We start from the raw sequence: 19,757 nt of genomic DNA on the forward strand, positions 1-19,757 counted from the left end.
ACACATCCATCTCCTTGCTCAGGCGTCCTTGTGCAGGACACCACTTGCACAACTTTTCATGGCAACTCTGAGCAGAGCAACGGCCTGGGAACCCTGGCAGAAGAGATGGCACCCAAAGGCCAGGCCACCCTATCTGAAGTGAGGGCCACTCCAGCAAGGCAGAGCAAGGCGTTGACCTCATTTGCTGGGAAGTACACCAAGAACTCAGCTCTTCCCCAGAAGCAATTAACCCTGCTTGTGTGGAGGGTCGAGGGGTGATGTGTGCTCTGAGATCAAAAGGGCTTTATCCAGAGCTTCAGCGGGAGGGGCCCAGGCTCTGGACTGTGTGACCTGGAGTAAGTCACTGCCCTCTCTGAGCCCTGCTTTCCTCCAAGTCCAGCGGGATCGTGTCACCGTCCCTAACTGTGCCTGTTGTCAAGGGGGGTCTTGTGAGCATCACAGGAGGTGACTGTAAACAGAACAACACAGTGCCGCCTGGGGCTGAGTGTGCGGCCAGAGATGAACAGTCCACTGCCCAGGAAGGGTACCCAGGGAGGGTCATCCAGGGTGATGGAGGGGGCTCCCCCCACTCTGGGAAAGAAGGGGAGGACAGACAGAGGAGGAAAGAGAAGGGGAAGGTAGGGAGGGGAGGGAGCAGGAAGAACTGAGGAAAGGAAAGAGCAGGAGGGAGGAGAGGAGGGAGGGGTAGGGAAGGGAAGGATGGGGGAAAGCGAGACAGAGGGAAAGCAGGGATGAGAGGGGAGGGGCGAGGTGAGGCAGGGAAGAGACAGGGACAGAAGCGATGCCAGGGAGTTTGAGCCAAGACCCAGCGCCACCCCAGGACCCGGCACCTCCACCTGCTTGGAGCTGCTCTGGAGAGACTGGCCCGCCCTCTGTCTGCTGAGCGGAGCCCAGGCCCAGGACCTCCTTGATCTGTGCAGGCAGGTCTCAGACAAACCACTCCAGGCGGTGACAGACCCCACACCCCGGGGGGCCGAGACCCCAGCCCGGGGCTAGTGCGCTCAGGCCAGTAGCTACTGACCAGCTGGCAGGTGCAGGGAGCAGAGGGGAGGGGAGCAGGCGAGGAGCCTCAGGGGCCTGTGGTCTGGCTGGGGGCATCAGTGGGGAGGATACCCTGCATCTACCCTGCCCACTGGGTCTGCAGCATCACACCCACTGAGTTCCACGGGCCTGTGGCAGGCAGCCAGCCCTTGAGATGGCAATGCAAGGGAGGCCACTCTCCCTCTGCCAGATTCTGAATTCCCAGGTGGGGGACCCAGGGCAGAGAGGGCCAGGAGGCAGCTCTCCTGGTCCCAGGCCCACCTGGAGGCCTGGCCGTCCCTCTGGGCCATCACCTTTCACCCCAGTCTCCCCACGACATCCCTTCAGACTGAGGCCAGCCAGACTCGTTTCCCATCACTCCCTCACAGACACATGGCCTCCCAGGCAGGTGGCATGGCAAGGAAGGAAACTGAGGGGCATGGGCCAGCAAAAGGAAGGTAGGGCCCCAAACCTGGCTCTGGGTGACCTCAGGCCTCCCGACCCCCGGGTCCTGCCCAGATCTGATGAGTCAGACCCCCTCACGGTGGGACCTAGGCACAGGCATTGTTCAAACTGCCCCAAATCCATGCCTGTCTGTGGGCAGACAGCTAATATGATGGAAAACAAATTTATTTTTACAGGCCACAGATTTCCCCTAAGGGGACAATGGTCTTTGGGAAAAGACCTTCTAGAAGCGTGAGGGAATAAAGCTAGCAATGGAAGGTAGGAGGTCTATATGCCAGCAGGTGTCATTGACTCAGAAGGGGGATAAGAAGGGGGCCTGCCCCAGAGAAACTAGAGGATGGGAGAGCCGTCACTGAGGGGAGGGGGACCTGCCGTCAGAGGGACAGATGGCCTTCCTGAGAACCGCTCCCTGCGCTACAGGGAGCTATCGGCACAGCTGGGCAGGGCAGCCCCCTCCGCCTTCCCAAACCCCGCAAGGGCTTCCTGTTAGGGGTCAACAGCTGTTCAAGGGGCCGCAAGCTTGCAACTGAGGGGACCGGGCAGAAGTCCTGAAGTCCAGGATGGCAGGGGCCCAGCCTCTGGGAACTGCAATGCCTTGAGCCTTCAAGGAGGGTGGTGGTGGTGTGGGGGTTAGACACATTTTACCTAGATTTCAGTTCCTTTGCTGATGAAAAGGGGATCTTAGAAAACTAGAATTCAGAGGATATTGCCTTCACATGAAATCCATCTTAGTCCACGAGCAAGCATTCTATTAAGCAAAGAAATGCCAGGGGCGTTAACAGCAGAGTCGGGCGCAGAAAGGAATACACAAAGCCACTGCGGGTACTTAACGTTACTCCGAAGGTTCTCGATGGCACAGATCGAAAATTAAGCTCCAGAATTATCATAGTCCACAAATGGTACAGCTGTTTACCCAGAAAACCCAAGGGAACTCACAAAGATATATGAGAACTGCGTTCAATCAAGCAGCCTGATAAAAGATAATTGCATACAAATCAATAGTCACCCTGTATACCAGCAATAGACGGAAATGCTTTAATTCACAATGGCAAAAAGCAAAAAAACCCTTAAAATGTCCCTGGTTTTAATAGGTGACCCATATAAAAAACATGGGATACTTTACTAAGCAATATCAAAGTAGAATCTAATCAATCAAAAATATACCATATTCCTGGTAAATACTACAAATTATGTCCATTCCCCCTTTAATTGGTGTCTAAGGTTAATTTAATGTCAATCCAATTCACAAGGGATGCTTCTAATCTGACAAAACAATTCTGAAATTCAATTGAATGAATAAACAGATGTGACCAGCCAGGAAAATTTTGCAAAATAACAGCAAAATGGGAAGTATCCAGTCAGATGTTTCAAAGCGGCACGATCCAACAGAGATGGAAGAGGAATGCTACATGCAGCCATGTGTTTAAAACAGTGAAATGAATTTCAGCAATATATTTTACTTAACCCAATATATCCAAACTATTATCATATTAACTCGTAGTCACTATTGAATTTATCCATTAGATATTTTATATTCTTTTTCTCTGGTGCTAAGTCTTTGAATTCTGGTGTATATTTTGCACTCAAGAGCACTTCTCAGTCCTGACCAACCAACCACATCTCAAATAGCCAACAGCCTCGAGTGGCTTGTAGCTACCCTAATGGACAGCATAGTTGTCAAACAGCTAATATTTTGCATATTAGAGCTTTAAAGCTCTAACAATGAACATAATTCAGTACTGGTACAAGAACAGATGCGTTATTTGCCGTGTGGCCCAATCCCTGCTTTCAAAGGAGAAATATCCAGGTTCAAGATGAATCTTAGAACATTCTGCTCATAGAGCCAGGAGGGGCTAGTCCCTGCAGTATGGACAACCCAGGCTCTGCCACCGCCCTGGTGCCCTACCATGGGCACTGCATGCCAGCTTTCAGGGACTAAAACCATTAATCACACGTAACATCATCAAAATAACAAAACCACATGTCCAGGACTCTCTAAGACACACATTTTCCACATTTACCATATCCAAACTCAGGATGAAATCCATGGGTCTTTTCACTGCTAGCAGCCAGCAGCAACTGTGAGGTGGCTGGCATCGCCTGGCACACACCAACTCTGCCACGATGTTTCATATTGCCTTCACGTCACCTGACTTATGTGCAGGGTCGGCGACACTTGCCACTCAACATGTCTTCAAGAAGGCACTCTGTGATGCAAAAATTACAGTGTGTACAGAAAGACACAGAGACATCGGAGTCTGTAGCTTTGGCCTCCAGAGGAATGTCCCTGGAGGAAGGACCATGACCTCATTCCTTTATTCAAGAGAGGAAGACACCGGAAGGAGAAGAAGCCAGTCACACACTAAGCAAAGTGAGCAAGGCAGGCGAGCGAGGCAGGAGCCGCCACTCGGAGCAGCCAGTGGCAGGGTGGCGGGGCCTATACCCCACGAGACCACGGTTAAGGCGCAACAGAGCAGTTTAGTCGGAGTGTCCTCTCTTTCCTGCTGTGTCCTCTAATTGATGGCACCTTAGACACAATGAAACTCAGAAACAGCCCACATTTCCCAAATCATCAACCTGGGCTAAGTGCTGCCAAATCCTGCACCCCTCCTTCCAAAGCCCAATGAGCGGGCCAATCAGAAGAACGGGCAACGTTTGGGCAGTCCGAACATCGGCAGTGTTGTGGCCCTTGTCAAGGCTGTCCAGCTGCCAGGGACAAAGCTAACCACGGAACACAGCAGCCTCCAGCCCACGCTAAGTCCACTGCTCACCATGGCGCTCACTGAAACGCGCATGGCAGGGTGGGGGGCCGCAGAGCCTGCCAAGCCTTGTCCTGGATGCCAGGGCCTCCTCCGCCTCAGAGCGGAAGCCATGTGCCCCCTCCACAGGCCCTGGAGGAGACGGGCAGTGCAATTGCAATTCATGGATGAGCTCGAGGAGCCGGCTCCAGACTCAGTAATAACTTCTCCATATTAATGGCAGCACAGCAGAGCCAGTGGACAGCTGACATTTAATATGAAACATTCGCAGCAGAGCCAGAGGCTCCTACCTGGGCCCTCCCATTTGAGAACGCCTGCCAGGGCGGAGAGCAGGGCCCAAGGCAGCACCCAGATTCAGGGGGCGGGAGTCATGCCCTCCCCTCAGTCCCTCCATCCCACCTCAGTCCCCTCCCTTGCAGGAAACCCCCGCTGAGAACACACATGACCACACACACACATTCACACTTGAGTGCACACACTCGCACATGTGCTTACTCAGATGCACACAGACATACACACAGATACCCACACACACTCATATGCACACACACCATACTCACACAGATATGCATACACGTGCACACATACTCCCATGGACAGGAACGTGCACACACATTCACATATACCAGCAGCCTGCTGTGTTCAGGCTGCAACACAAAATTCCCCTGCTTGGCCAAGTGGAGGAGGGCAATAGGGGTGATCACAGACAGGTCTGCCTGTCAGTACAGACCCACAGTCCCAGCAGAGCCCCCAAAACACTTGACCCTACATATCGCAGAGACCAGAAGAGGAGGCCCAGGCCCCAGCTCAGGCCACCACACAGCAAAGGCCCCCTTGTGCTGAAGTGGACACCCCAGGCCACGGAGGGGGTGGGGGAGCACTCCTGTGGCTCAGCGTGGGTGAGCTCTCCACGGCTCCACTACTCAGGGAGGCTGTGGCACCTGTGGTCCTCACAGAAGGCCTGGTGAAGACCCAGCCTCTCCTCGCCTCCCACCCGATGCTGGTCCCTCCTCACTCACTAATTGCTGGGGACATGGGGGCACAGGCACTCAGCCATCAGGCAAGGGAACCTGAAACCTGCCAGCACCTAACGGAGCAGCAGCTCACGACCAGAAACACAGAAGCGGCCAGTGGGGTCAGGGCAGGGGTGGCAGTGTGAAGGAAGATGGTCGGGGCCTCCCTGGCCTGAGACTCAGGCGGTAACCAGCTGCGCTGGCCTCCACGAGGGGCCTAGTCAGGCTCCACTCTGCTCCTGCACTATGCATGGCCAGGCCACGGTGACTGGCTATGGAAGGGTCCCAAGACCTAAGCCTGTCCATTCTGCACGGAGCTCAGAACTGTTCCCTTTCAGAACCTGGTTATGCCTGTGTGGTGTGAGGAGTGTGTGTACAGCTACAGCCAATGGTTCACTGGGGAACAGAGTCACACTGGGGAGAAGGAGCTGGGCAAGGGGGGACACGACCCCACCTCTGAATTACCTGCACAGCCTTACCAGTCCCCAGAAGCCTTGTGTGTGTGCGTGATAAAATATACACATAACACAAAATTCACCATCTTAGCCACTTTGCAGTGTATGGTTTGCTGGCATTAAATACATTCATAAGGTTGTGGAATGATCATCACCATCCATCTCCAGAACTCTTTCCTTTTTGTAAAACTGAAGTTCTGTATCCACAACGCTCTGTCTTCCTCCTTTAGCTCCTGACAGCCACAACTTACAACTCTACCCCGTCTCTAAGATTCTGATAATCAAAAAGGCCTTCAGATGCCATATTGGCTGAAGCCTGGTGAGTCCGGATTTCCGACCACAGACCCGCCTATGCCATTCTAAGGGGGCCACCACGAGGCGGGCAGGGGCCGTGGGCTGCTGCTCTGTTGCTTCCAGCACAAAGCCCTGACAAGCCAGCCTCCACCAGCCACAGGTCAGTGCATCCAGTCCCAGCAGGGAAGAGCCCCTGGGAAGCTCCTTCCCTCCCACCAAACGGCACTAGGTGAGAAGTGGCGGGGAGGCCATCCATCTGTGGATGCCCCAGAAGAGACCAGGGGGTATCTGTGATGAAGTAAGCCTGGGTTCTCACTAAGTTCTTAAAGAGAGCTCCTGCCTGCAGGAAGCCCTGCCCATCTACTAATCCCACTGCCAGTACAGCTCTCATCACTTCCACATATGTCTCTGGAGGCCCGGTCAAGACCTCAGAGCTCCGTGGATTCACATTGGATTCATTTGCTCAAGTAATATCAACAGACTCAGAAATGCTGCTTCTCTGAAGAAACATCTGCATGTCTGGCAGCAAAGAGCCTGTGTTCCCAAGGGCCAAAAATCTATCAAGGAATGCAGGGCATAGACTGGCCACAGTCCCCACCTCTCCTTCCATCAAGCTGATCCCCATTCGGTGCCAAGACACCCAGAGTTGCTTTATAAAGGTCTCAGAAATGATTGTCCCAGCCCCACCTGCCACCTGAACAAACTGAAGCTCATTGCTCAAAGCTGGATGGTGACTTGCCGGAGCCCAGTCTCTTCAGCCCCAGAGGGGGTCCCTCCCTTACTTAAGTTTCATTTAGACCAGGGCTTTTCAACTCACCTTTCATGAACTCCAAAGTGGGGGCAAGAAAACTGCACAAGACCACATGAGTACACAGTGCTTTCCTGTGGAAAAGGAGCTTTGGGGCACTCTTCTAGGGGGCCTACCCCGCTGAGTGTGGACATTCTGGGGTTTCGTCCACACACCTCATCCCTGGGTATGGAGAGGTGGACCATCCCTGGGTATGGGGCACAGGGTATTGAGGGGCAAAGGGCTGCACAGGCTTCTATCCCCCACTCCACAGACACTCATTTCATGGCCCCTAGCTGAGCTCCATCCAGCTGGAGCTGAGCCTTGTGGACCCGGGTACAAATTGCCTACGGTACAAGTAACCAAAGAAGCATGGGGTACAATGTGGCGTGTGGAATGTCTAGGACAGCTTCCTGGATGAAATGTCATTTAGCTGAGACTACACTGGGCTCCAAAATCACTGCAGATGGTGACTGCAGCCATGAAATTAAAAGACACTTGCTCCTTGGAAGAAAAGCTATGACAAACCTAAGCAGCATATTAAAAAGCAGAGACATTACTTTGCCAACAAAAGTTTGTATAGTCAAAGCTATGGTTTTTCCAGTAAGTCAGTATGGATGTGAGAGCTGGACCACAAGGAAGGCTGAGCGACGAAGAATTGATGCCTTTGAACTGTGGTGTTGGAGAAGACTCTTGAGAGTCCCTTGGACTGCAAGGAGATCAAATCCTAAAGGAAATCAATCGTGAATATTCATTGGAAAGACTGATGATGAAGCTGAAACTCCAATACTCTGGCCACCTGATGCAAAGAGCTGACTCATTGGAAAAGACCTTGACACTGGGAAAGATTGAAGGTGAGAGGAGAAGGGGACAACAAATGACGAGATGGTTGGATGGCATCGTCGACTCAATGGACATGAGTTTGAGCAAGCTCCAGGAGAAGCCTGGCATGCTGTAGTCCATGGCGTCACCAAGACGCAGACAGGACTGAGCGGCTGAACAACAATATAGTGAGCCAACTAAAGAGGGAGGTAAGAGTGGTCCAGGCAAGGGCACGGTCTGTGCAAAGGGCATAAGACGGGAGTGTCCAGTGGCAGAGAAACTAAAAGCTTGATGTGACTGTAGCACAGGCATGAGGGGGACACAGTGACAGACAAGGCTGACTGTGTCAGGTCACGGGAGGCCTTCTAAGCCAAGCCAGGCCTCCCTGGTGGCTCAGACGGGAAAGAATCTGCCTGCAACACAGGAGACCCAGGTTCGATCCCTGGGTCAGGAAGATCCCCTAGAGAAGGAAATGGCAATCCACTCCAGTATTCCTACCTGGGAAATCCCATGGACAGAGGAGCCTGGTAGGCTACAGCTTATGGGGTACAAAGAGTCAGACACAACTGAGCGACTAACAGTTTCAATGTGTTTGAATTTTTTTTTTTTTTTCTGAGTTTGGATTTTTTAAGGGTAATCAGAACCACTTAAGACCACCACTCAAGAAAAGTCTTAAGCAAAGGAGGGACATGATTGAATGCATGGTTTACAAAAATCAGTCTGGTAGCTATGTGGAGAGAGAGTTGCTCCAGTTTGGAGTCCCTAAGGATCACAGGGCTTGGGGTTAGGCGTGGTAGAAAGCTGTGAACTGAGATGAAGTCTGGAGATGTCCAGGATGATGACTGGCTGCATGTGAGGGTCATGGAGAGAGCAGGGAGGGGCAATCCTGGGATTCCTGCCCAAGTGAACGATGAGGTCTGGAGGAGAGTAGAGAGACCCACGTTCCATTTCAGAAGCATGGGTCACTCAAGGAAGGGGCCCACGAGGCAGCTGGGCAGGCAAGTCTGGAGCACGGGAAGAGACGCAGGACCTGAAGTCTGGGTGAAGTGTGGTTGCCCAGCACACTGGTCCTTCCCCTTGCTTTCTGATAAAACCTCAATCCCTCCCAGAGTTTGGGGATCTGACCCTCACTCTCAATCCCAAAGATGGGCAAGAGACTCTAGCTAGGCTCACATCACAGTGCTTGATTTAAAGGTGGGTCTAAGGGCTCCCCAGGTGTTCAGTTCAGTTCAGTCGTTCAGTCATGTCTGACTCTTTGTGACCCCATGGACTGCAGCACACCAGGCCTCCCTGTCACCAACTCCCAGAGTTTACTCAAACTCATGTCCATTGAATCGGTGATGCCATCCAACTATCTCATCCTCTGTCGTCCCCTTCTCCTCCCACCTTCAATCTTTCCCAGCATCGGGGTCTTTTCAAATGAGCCAGCTCTTCGCATCAGGTGGCCAAAGTATTAGAGTTGCAGCTTCAGCATCAGTCCTTCCAATGAATATTCAGGACTTATTTCCTTTAGGTTGGGTCTCCTTGCAGTCCAAGGGACTCTCAGGAGTCTTCTCCAACACCACAGTTCAAAAGCATCAATTCTTTGGCACTCACCTTTCTTTATAGTCCAACTCTCACATCCATACATGACTACTGGAAAAAGCATAGCTTTGACTAGACAGACCTTTGCTGGCAAAGCAATGTCTCTGCTTTTTAATATGCTGTCTAGGTTGGGCATAACTGGAAGCAGCCCTGAGCCACTAGACCCAGCCATGCCTGAAGGCCACCTCAGGACCCCAAGGAACTGGGCCCACAACATCCTGCTTGTTTCATCCAAGTTGGCTTTCCACCACTTCAACTGAATGAATCTTAAACAACAAGGAGAATAATAAGCCAGGTAGGAGGCTGAGACCACCCTGGGCAGCTGTGCAGATTGCCAAGAGTAGGGGCCAAGCAGGAGCCTCTGCTCCTCCAACCTGAGGAGCCCCGACACCCAGGGAACTCAGACGTTCCCATGGCCCCTCTGCGATGTTCCTGAGACCTTCTCATTGCCCTCCAGGGAGTGCCAAGGCAAGATGAAAAGTGAGGAGACTCTACAAAAGGCAGCTGCAAGTCCCACACACTTCTCACCTGCAGCCCTGCAGCCCAAGCGTCTTGCACCTGCCCTCGCCATTCTAGCACCTGAGCCAGCTGGAACCCAGCGTGTGGCCTCAAAGACAGTGGCCTTTATACAAAAATGAAACTCAATTCCACCCCTTAGGCCAGCAAATGACCTCTCTCTCTCTGTGGCCCTTAGTGACTTTCAACACCCATCAAGACTCTACAGAGCAGGGGCCTGGCCGGCATAGCAGCCCAGCAGGGGAGCCCCAGCCCACAAGGCAGCAAGCCTTGATCATGCCTCTCAGAGTCACTGCCCAGCCCGTAGACATTCCCACCGATGGCCTTGCCAACCAGAGACGCCAGGCCAGAGAGGCCCCCCGAGCGACAACGCATGCAGGGGACAGAGGTGCGGCAGGGCGCTCCCAGCCTGGAGTCTCCACTGCCGTTACCTCCCCATAAGGACTCGGGCCGCCTGAAAGGGGCTGCAGCCCCGAGCATGTCAGCCACAAGTCACCAAGCCACCTGGCCACCAGACCTACCCCCAGCTCCCACTCACTGACACTGACCACAGTCAGTGCTGCAGACCAAGAAAGTATCCAGGAGTTGACTAGAACAGGCAGGAAATGTCTTACAGAAATGCATTTCTTTCTTTTATTCTGGCATGCAATAAAGGCAATAACACGTAGTAAGCATGGTCTTAGAACCAAACAGACGTGTATTTAAATATAGACCCGCAAAGCTTGAAGCAGGCTATCTCAGTTAATTCATCTGTAAAATGGGGATAATATCAGTCACACAGTATAGGGTGTGGCGAGGATGAATCAAGGTGATATAGCATAAGGTGCTCAGTGGAAAGCCTGACACATAACATGGGCACAGTAAACTGAGGTTCTGTTATTATTTTTTTGTCAACAGACTTCTCGTGGGTCTTTAGTGAGCATGTAAGAATGACATGAAATTACATATCATGTGGCCTGAGAGGTACTAGAGAAATCTTCCATAGCAATGAGATATACAAGTATCCTTTGTTAAGCATCATTTTCTCACTCATTGTGAAAAGGCAAATGTTAACCTTCCCCTGAGAATATGATGAACAGTATCTGTCTAGTGGCTATAAGAGAAGCTGGAAACTACATCTACCAACCTCTCTGTAAATAAAATGTACAGTATGTCTTATGAAGCATGTGGCTTTTCCAGTAGTCATGTATGGATGTGAGAGTTGCACCATAAAGAAAGCTGAGCACCAAAGAATTGATGCTTTTGAACTGTGGTGTTGGGGAAGACTCTTGAGCGTCCCTTAGAGAGCAAGATCAAACCAGTCAATCCTACAAGAAATCAACCCTGAATATTCACTGGAAGGACTGATGCTGAAGCTGAAGCTCCAACACTTTGGCCAGCTGATGCAAAAAGCCGACTCATTGGAAAAGACCCTGATGCTGGGAAAGATTGAGGGCAGGTGGAGGAGGGGACGACAGAGGATGAGATGGTTGGATGGCATCACCAACTCAATGGACATGAGTTTGAGCAAACTCCAGGAGATGGTGAAGGACAGGAAAGCCTGGCATGCTGCAGTCCATGGGGTTGCAAAGAGTCAGACACGATTGAGTGACAGAACAACAACATGAAGCGTGTGGCATTTCTTAAGTCTACACCTTTACCTGATTCAGCTAGAATTTTCACCTTGGCAGGCCCAGATCCTCACCTCGTGTCATTCTAGGGAGCAGCACCCCTTGCACTCTCCATCCATGGGGTTCTACAAACCTCATGTTCTGATTCTCATGGGAGCATCTGACCCCAGCCTGAATAGAGTGCTACCCAGGAGTCAGCCAGAATTATCAGAGAAAGATTATCAGCCAGCACCGCTGCGCCCCTTGACTTACCCCAGAAGGACTCCAGCTGAGAACAAAGCCAACACCTAAGAAGGCGGAGGCAGGGAGACAACATGGGAAGAGCAGCTGGGTCCAGCCAGGCCTAAAGGCTGAGCACCGTAAGAGCCACTAACTTCCCATTTCTGTTTAAATGATCTGACTTGTGTTTCCTTCGCTCGTGACTAAAAGGATCCTGACCATAAGAATCCCCTCATGCTAAACAGGAAAGGAGCCTGCTGTCCACAGAAACCAGAGCTACTGCTGCCTTTCTTTAAGGCAGAGAAACAAACTCAGGACCAAGTGAGTAGATGAGCGAATGTGTGTACCAGGCCAGAAGGAGGCCAACAGGCCTGAAAAGGCCTATGGCTCTGGGGAGAGGCTCGTCCCACCTAAGCACCTAAGCACCTCAACCTAAGCTGTAAGCCGCCAGCTGCGTGCTGTGACCCTGCTTCTTGGTTTCTCCACTTGTCTTCCAGGAATGCACATTCCTGGGGTTCCTGCAAAGAAGAAGTTGATGGCCTCATCTGCATGGGAAGTGCTACAATACGCGAAGTTCAAGAGGTTTCTTTATTACAGAGCTTCTCAGAGACCCCAGTGGGCCTCCCTGAATCTCCCAGGTTGAAAGCAATTTGCAGCATTTCCCACGCCAGTTGTCCATTGAACCGCATTTGCTCAGAGAAACTTGTGGTGTGATCCTGTAGAACTCCTTTGCAGAAATTAGGGTGTAATACTTTGCTTCTCAAAGGGCAGTCCCGAAGCCCAGGAGCATCAGCGTGGTAGTTCATTAGCAATGCAGAACCTTGAACCCCACCCTAGACATGCTGACTCAGAATCTGAATTGTAACAAGATCCCTGAGGATCTACACAGAAACTGCAGCCTGATACACCTGCCTCTGTGTGTTTCGCTATCTATGAAGGAAGAGCAGGCTCAGAGGAAGGGGTACTGTGCAGCATGGCTGCTGCTGCTGAGATACACACAGGACTGCTACAAGAGGGAACAGCTCGGGAGTATAGTTCTACCACCACATATCAAGGGCTTCTACTTGCCCAGACTTGCAAGCACCCTGGCAAGAAGGGGCTGGACAGAACCAGGCCAGACTCCTACCACCACAGACAGTGTGGCCTTGGGCAAGCCACTCAGTCTCCCAGAGCCTCGGCCGCCCATCTGTAAATGAGGGATGAAGACTCCCTCCCACCACAGGGCTGCTGTGGACCAGAAATATGATGTTTAAACCCTAAGTGCTTTGCAATCGGCCCATCAGTGATACACAGAGGGACTTAAATAGTTATGGAATTAAGTGGTATCAAATCAGGACATTCACACACCGAAAAGAAAGAAGGACAAGGAAAGAAGAACTAGTGAGGCTGTACCACTGTCTCAATGCCGTTTTCACCGACCACGTTCAAGGCCACGCTGGCAGACCCCAGCCCCTCTTTCAGCTCCAGCCTTCTCTCCAGCTGTGTCTCGCACTTCTGCTGGTGTGTGTCCAGTACATGTGACATCTCACTGCACCTGTTCTGATCAAGCCAATACATACCTGGTACTTCTCTGCATATGCTCTTCCCTCTGGGCCTTTGCCCCCTGGCAACCCATGCTCAAAGAGCCCCCAAAAGCATGCTTCCCAAGCCCTGACCAGAGTGGGCCCCAGACTATTAGCTGACCACGGTGCCCCGGGGGGTGGGGGGTGGGCACCAGGCCAGCTACATCTCTGACCAGCACAGCAGACAACCGCACTTGGAGGTACTGGCTGCAAAAACAGACCACAGAATGAACAGATGAATGAATGATACATGAACAAAGCCTCTCTGGAATGCTTTCCATCAAGAATTACTCAGCACACAGGAGTTGCTCAACAACAGACTGAGGAAATGCAACCCACTCCAGTATTCTTGCGGGGGAAATCCCATGGACAGAGGAGCCTGGCAGGCTACGGTCCACAGGGACACAAAGAGTCGGACACGACTGAGTGACTAACAACAGACCACTTCCATGTCAACTCCCCCACCCCAGCTCAGGCCACCACCACCCCCATTCCGAACCCCCAACACCAATTTCCTTTTATTTAGGAAATTCACCTCCAGCGTAAAAATAAGACACACTTATGAAGTCTGGGACATCCTCAGAGGCAACAAGGATATAAAGGGCTGCACCATGTTAACCCAGCTATTCCAAGGACATTCACGGTTGTTTGCAATACGTCTGGGTTCTAACTAAATCCAGCCAAAGGCAGTGATTTTCTGAAGCAACAAGTGACATTTCCTGTGTGTCCATAAAAAGAACACCACCGGTTGTGGGGTTCTGGGTAATTGCTGGCTCTGCAACTTGCAGGGCAAGCCTGAGGACGGGGGGCTTGGGGGCCACCAGGGCTGGGAGAGAGGCCACTTGCTCTGAGCAGGAGTCCCCTGAGTAGTAATTAGAGCGGAACCCACGGTGGGCGGCTTCAGATGTCTGGCCAGCACAGCCAGCCTGACCACCACACAGCCAATCCAAAATAGAAAACTGCAGTGGCTTCTGCCACGTGCCAGGCCCCGGGGTGACCAGACAGAGCACTGCCAATGTCAGCCTCCTCCCTGAGCATTGATCCAGGCTTCCTCCAAGGCTCTCTTATGCAAAGCCACGGTCCCTCTAGGCTCCTGGTAGTAGGAGAACTTCCCAGAGCTCTGGTCCAGCCAGTCCCAGAAGGGTTCCACTCCCCAGCCTCTCCTGTCCTTCAGGGGCCGCCCGGGGGCACCAGAGACTGCATTTCCAAACGCTCCACTTGGCTCAAAATAGAGAAAACTAACTTTTCAAATAACCAGCTGAAATCCAACAGGAAACCACAGCGTAAAAAAATCAGCCGGGGGTAGAGGGATAACTGGGCATTTCAGCACCACTGCCTGTTCACTGGGCTGGCACCACCTGCACACACAGAAACAAGAAAACTATCCACCTGCATACGTGTCCCACACACACATATCACACGTGCTACAATGCACAGCAACACACTGAACAGACACTGACATACAAGCCTGTGAATACACACATGCACAACACACCGTGACAGAGTCACATGTTCACACAAGTGCACATGTACTTAGATACTAGCACCTATGCCAAAACACGTGTGCAGATGCGTGCACTCACCGAGATATACACACACCCGAATGCAAAAGGAAAACCAGTTCCGGCAGGCTTAAGGGGGACCACACTTGGCTACTTGCTAAATACTTTGGAAATGTGGCCCTCCCCCGGCATAAATCACCCTCTCGGGCCAATCAAAACAACCTGCCTTCCAGCCAACCCTTTCGGTGGTCCCTAAGCATAAGGGGTGCAGAGAAGGTCCTCAGTACAGGCCTTGCCCTCCCAGCGGACCCCCAGATAACCGGCTTCCAAAGCCCACGTGAGAGCAGTGGACAGACAGAAGGGAGAGAAGCGCGTACTCACCAGCCCGTCGCAGTTGCTGAGCGCCACGGAGGAGGCTTCAGCCAGGCCCGCGACGTCTCCGACGTAGAGGCAGGTCCCAAGCAGGGGCTCCACGCGGGTGGCACCCGATTCTCCCTGCCACTCCACCGTGGCCCCAGGCGCCACGAGGCGGGCGTTGGGCCGCAGCCGCAGGTGCAGGTCTCGGCCAAACACCGTAACATTGTAGAAGAGGCGGCCACCGGGGTCCTCCTCGCTGCCTCCAGAGAGCCCCGGGATCTGGGCAGGGGCGGCCCTGCGGGTCCGCACCCCAGCCGGGGCCGTCGCCGCCGACACCACGTGGGACACCAAGCGGCCCTGGGCGTCAGTGCGCACCGGCACCGCCAGGATGCGCTCGGCTCCGTGCCCCTGGGGCCCGCCTGCAAAGAGAAGGGGCGTTAGACCAGCCGAGACCGGGAAGCCCCAGGGCCCCGCCACGGAGCACAGCATCCTCCCAAACCCCGCCCCACTGCGAAGGGAAGGGCGTTCCACTAGGCATCCCCCAGAAACTAGCGTGCACCTCCCCGGCCTTCTTCCAACCGGGAAGGGGCGTTAACCGGGCTACCACGCTGGCGCTCCTCCGACCTCCGGTCGACCCCTCTGGGACCCTCCCAACCAAGAGCTCTGCCCCCTGCCCCGTTCCAAGTTGGGGTTCCTCAGCTCCTCGCAGTTCCCCAGGGGCGGGCCCGGTCAGAGCGTCCCCCGCCCCTTGAACCTACTGTCCTTGGCAGGACATGGGGCTGCTCTGAAGCCATTCCCGGTTGGTTCCCTACCCGTGCGCTTCTACCTCTTAGCAGTCCCCGCCGCGCGACTGCCCTCACCGCTCGGCTCCCCCCCGGCACCGGCGGCCTGTCCTCCGCGTATAGCTCCAGGTTAGCCCGTTGCCGGCCGCCTCCGCCGCGTGCCCGAGAACAGGGAGGGGTGGAGCAGGGTCCCTCCGATCTTCGAGGATCCCCTCCGGGGCGCCCAAACCAATCCTCAAGGCCCAAGGCGGCGCGCTCTGCACCCGACTGCTCCCGAGCGTCTCCGGACGCGAGCCGGGGCGCCGCCTCGCCCTGGCTCCCCCGGACCCGCTGGTGCTGATGCTGCGCTCGCCGCCGCCGGGCTTTCCCGGCCCTCTGTCTCCACGCTCGGCGTCCCGGGAGCCGCGAGCGCTCCGGGGCTCCCCCCGGCCCGAGATTCCCGGGTGCGCCGCAGGGCGCCCCCTGCCCGACCAACCGGGCCCCGAAGTTGGCCAACTTGGCCCCGGGCGGGGCGCGCGGAGTTTGCCCAAGTCGAGCCGGACGCCGCCTGGGGAGGGGGCGGTGGGGCGCGCGGGGCGGAGCCCGGCCGACTGGGGTCGCGGGGCGTGGGGACTCGGCCGCACCTACCTGGGGGGTCGGCGGCGGCGGCGAGCCGGGCGTCCGCGGGCAGCGGCAGCAGCAGGAGCAGCAACAGCGCGGGGCAGAGCAGGCGGCCGGCGGCTCCCGCCGGCGGATCCATGGCAGCCGGACCACAGCCGGGGCCCCGCACTCGCAGCCGGCGCGAAAGTTCCCCGCGCGCCGCCCAGCCCACATCTGGGGCAGCTGGAGCCGCCCGCAGCTGCAGCACCGCAGGGCGCGGGGCGGAGGAGGCGAGGCGCGGAGGGGAGGGCGGGGGAGCGCGGAGGGGAGGCGGGGAGAGGGAAGGAGCGCGAGCGAGGGAGGCGGGCGGGAGGGGAAGGCGCGCGAGGGGGAGGGCGGGGACGGCGGGCGCCTCAGCCTGCGGTGACCCGGCGCTTCTTGGCGCGGCCGCCGCCGCCGCCGCCGCCCGCTCCCCTCCTCGCGCCGTCGCCGCCGCGGTTCCCGGCTCGTAGCGAAGCAGAGACACCCCGAGGCGGCGACAGAGAAGCGCCGCGGGCCGGGTCGGGGGAGCCCCGCGGCCGGCCACCTTCGACGCGCCCAGCGCACTCGTGGCGCGCCACCTCGGAGGAGCAAGTTCCCCGCCAGAGAGCACTCGGGGCCCCCGGGTCCCAGCCGTCGGTCACGGGGCGCAAGAGGTGGCCCCTCTCTGTGCGCCCTCGGGTGGGCGGAGAGGCCTGGTTACCGTGGGGCTGAGCCAGGCCTTTTGACCAGATGGAGACCCCAGCGACTGGAAGTTTTCCAGGAAGGGGTGTGCACCACAGGGGCCTCCCCAAAGATCAACTTTTACCCTTTCAGAGAGAGGCAAGGCTCCCTCAGGCCCCAGTTGCTCTTTGCCTTAAGGTCGCCCACACACCCTGTCCTCTTCCTCCCCAACCCTCCACTGCAGACCTGGGCGCTGCCCGCTAGACCTCACAGGTTGCCTCCCTCACCTGTCCTGAATCCTGCATGGGATTCTGGAAGTCCGGTCTTTGCACTCACCCAGGCTCTGCCTGAAATAGCCTCTCTACACTCTGCCCACCGTTTCCAACTCAGCCTCCAAGGCGTCCCTCTGCAGCCTCGAGCCAGTTTGCAGTCAAAGCTCATCCCCAGCTTTACCTTTCGCTGTCTGGCGTCACCATCCTTCCATCTCTACCATCCCCCCGCACAATGACCTTCCCCCCACCCCCTCCCCGGGTCCTGCCCAGGAACCCACTTCCAAACATGTGTCTTTGGGAACACCTCTGCTGTGTGACCCCTGCCTCAAGCCCCTGAAGGGTAGACACCTGTCCCTTTGGAGTTTCTTATTCACCCTGCCCCCAGCCTGAGGGGCCAGGGCTTTGGGGTTGGCTTGGCCAGGCGGGGCCTGATGACTCAGATCCCTCAGTGCCCACCAGAAGGGCCCAGCCTTACGGGGAAAACATGTGACTTGGGCAACTTGCTTTAGCTGTGGTTTCATATCGTTAGTTCCCTCATTTCCAGGACCTGGGTGTCTGGGCACTGCAGCTTGACGGTCATATTCACATGGAAGCTTCTCTCTGTGTCACCTGAGGGTGCCCACCACAGCATCCAGCCCCCAGGTGTGGTGAATATTTGTTGTCAGGGTTTAAAACGGTGACATTTAACCTAAAAACGTAAACTTTTGACTTCTCTTGAGAAATTTCAAAGTGTGACCACACTGGGCCTGCATTTCTACTTATCAGTGATAAATGAAGCAAATGCTCTGCAGTTTGCTGTAGGTGTCCTTCCCTTACCCCCAACAGTCATCCACTTTTGTGACCACTGATGCTTCCAGAGAAAGTGGATGGAGATCCTGGAGGACTTCCTGTAAGAAGTGGCATGGGTCAAATCCTGAAGGCCAAGCAGCCCAGAGTTGGGTTCAGCTAGGTGCTGTCTTGGAACCCATGACTCTCTTCCACTCATTTCCCATCTGGTTTGTGTGCTTTCATCCTCCTGAAAAGACGAATGAGACCCAAGCAGCAGCATCACCTACTTGATGAGGGTGATGTTCTATCACCTCACTCACTTCCCTGCCAGGTTTATGGTAATCCTTCCACCACCACCGTTATTTCTTTATACTGTACTTAATCCTGTACTTGAGTTTTTAAAGGATACTTTAAATCACTACTGTACATGAGAAAGCCAAAATCTTGCCATAAGTCAAAGATAACTGCCAAAAATAAATACATGAAATAAAAAGCTGTTATCAAATTCTAAATACTACTGCCTGCAAAAGGCATTGAGGCTGAAGATGATTAACAAGTGTTGATGATTAAAAAGTGGTAACACAGATCAGCAGAAGCAAAGCCCTTTCCTTTGATGCGATCAGAAGCATGAAGGGAAAATTGAAAATGAACAACTCTTTCACCTTGCGAGTTGATATTTTCTAACGGGTCCACGTAGCTAAATTATCTTGTGCACTTTGGAAAATCAGCTCTAGAATATCTTTTTGGCAAGCAGCTTTGTCTCTCTGACACTCCTGAGTCACTCCTGGCAACTATTCCTTCCCACATCACCCCAAGCCTCTTGGGGCTCCACCCCGATAGAGACTCTTTGAAGGCAGACCACTACCCTTAACCAACCCATCCTTTAGTCCCCACAATGACACCTCTCCAGGCTGAGTGGAAGAACCAAGCACAGACGCATCAAAATTTATGGATGAATCCTTGAGCTCTTGTGGACTCATCCCAGCTTCCTGATCACTTGTCCTCAGCTCAGAAAAAAGAGAAGATCACCCCTACTTCTTCAAACCTCCACGCTCAGGTCTTTCCCCTCCTGGAAAATGCTGCCACAACTGAGGTCGTTGCCTCTCCTTCTGCTCCCCTCTTCTCTGGGTGAAAGTGGAACAGAGGAATGCACAGTGGTTCTTCGCTGAAGTCTGCTTATCCAGTCTAGATCCAGTCCAGTTAGAACTCTTACTAAGTGCATGTCCTGTGTGATTACTTCAGCTGAACTTGAGTGGCCTTCAGTCTGGCTTGCACTCTCCTACTTGACCATCCCCACCACTCCCTGCAGTCCTATACCTGCTTTTGCTCACAGTTGTGTCCAGTCTGATCCCCGAAGAACTGGAAATTTCACCCCTGATCTAGAACAGCCCCATGTTGAGGACAAAGGGTGAGAACGGCTCAGAGGGAGCTTGAGCCCTCCAATCTCTTTAAAATCTTCCCAACATGAGGTACAGAAAGAAATGGGGACTTTTTCTGGTCATTTGGGGTATCACAAATCACAGTGCCTGCCTTGGAGTAGAGACATTAAGCAAGGAACTTCTTGCCCTATGCCTGCCCCAGCTGTTTGGTGGGAGCAGTGCCCCCTTGGCTTGAAGAGGAGAAGCAAGGCTCTCAGCCCACCTCTGACTTCCAGGTCACATGCACCAGGACAGACTTCATCAGAGTCAT

General features: G+C 54.2%; 1 protein-coding gene across 1 annotated transcript in view; it reads right to left on the reverse strand.

Moving 5' to 3' along the window:
* Positions 1–16,620, reverse strand: part of ADAMTS2 (ADAM metallopeptidase with thrombospondin type 1 motif 2) — a 253,928-nt gene extending 237,308 nt beyond the window's left edge. The window contains exons 1-2 of the mRNA XM_040241374.1: positions 16,375–16,620; positions 14,990–15,384 (exon numbers count right to left, since the gene is read on the reverse strand). Of these exons, the coding sequence (XP_040097308.1) occupies positions 14,990–15,384; positions 16,375–16,486 (507 nt within the window). The 5' untranslated portion in view covers positions 16,487–16,620. The remainder of the gene's footprint in view (positions 1–14,989; positions 15,385–16,374) is intronic.
* Positions 16,621–19,757: the final 3,137 nt, after the last annotated feature.

Source organism: Oryx dammah, unplaced genomic scaffold (genome assembly GCF_014754425.2).
Source record: "Oryx dammah isolate SB20612 unplaced genomic scaffold, SCBI_Odam_1.1 HiC_scaffold_5, whole genome shotgun sequence".
Lineage (NCBI taxonomy): Eukaryota > Metazoa > Chordata > Mammalia > Artiodactyla > Bovidae > Oryx > Oryx dammah.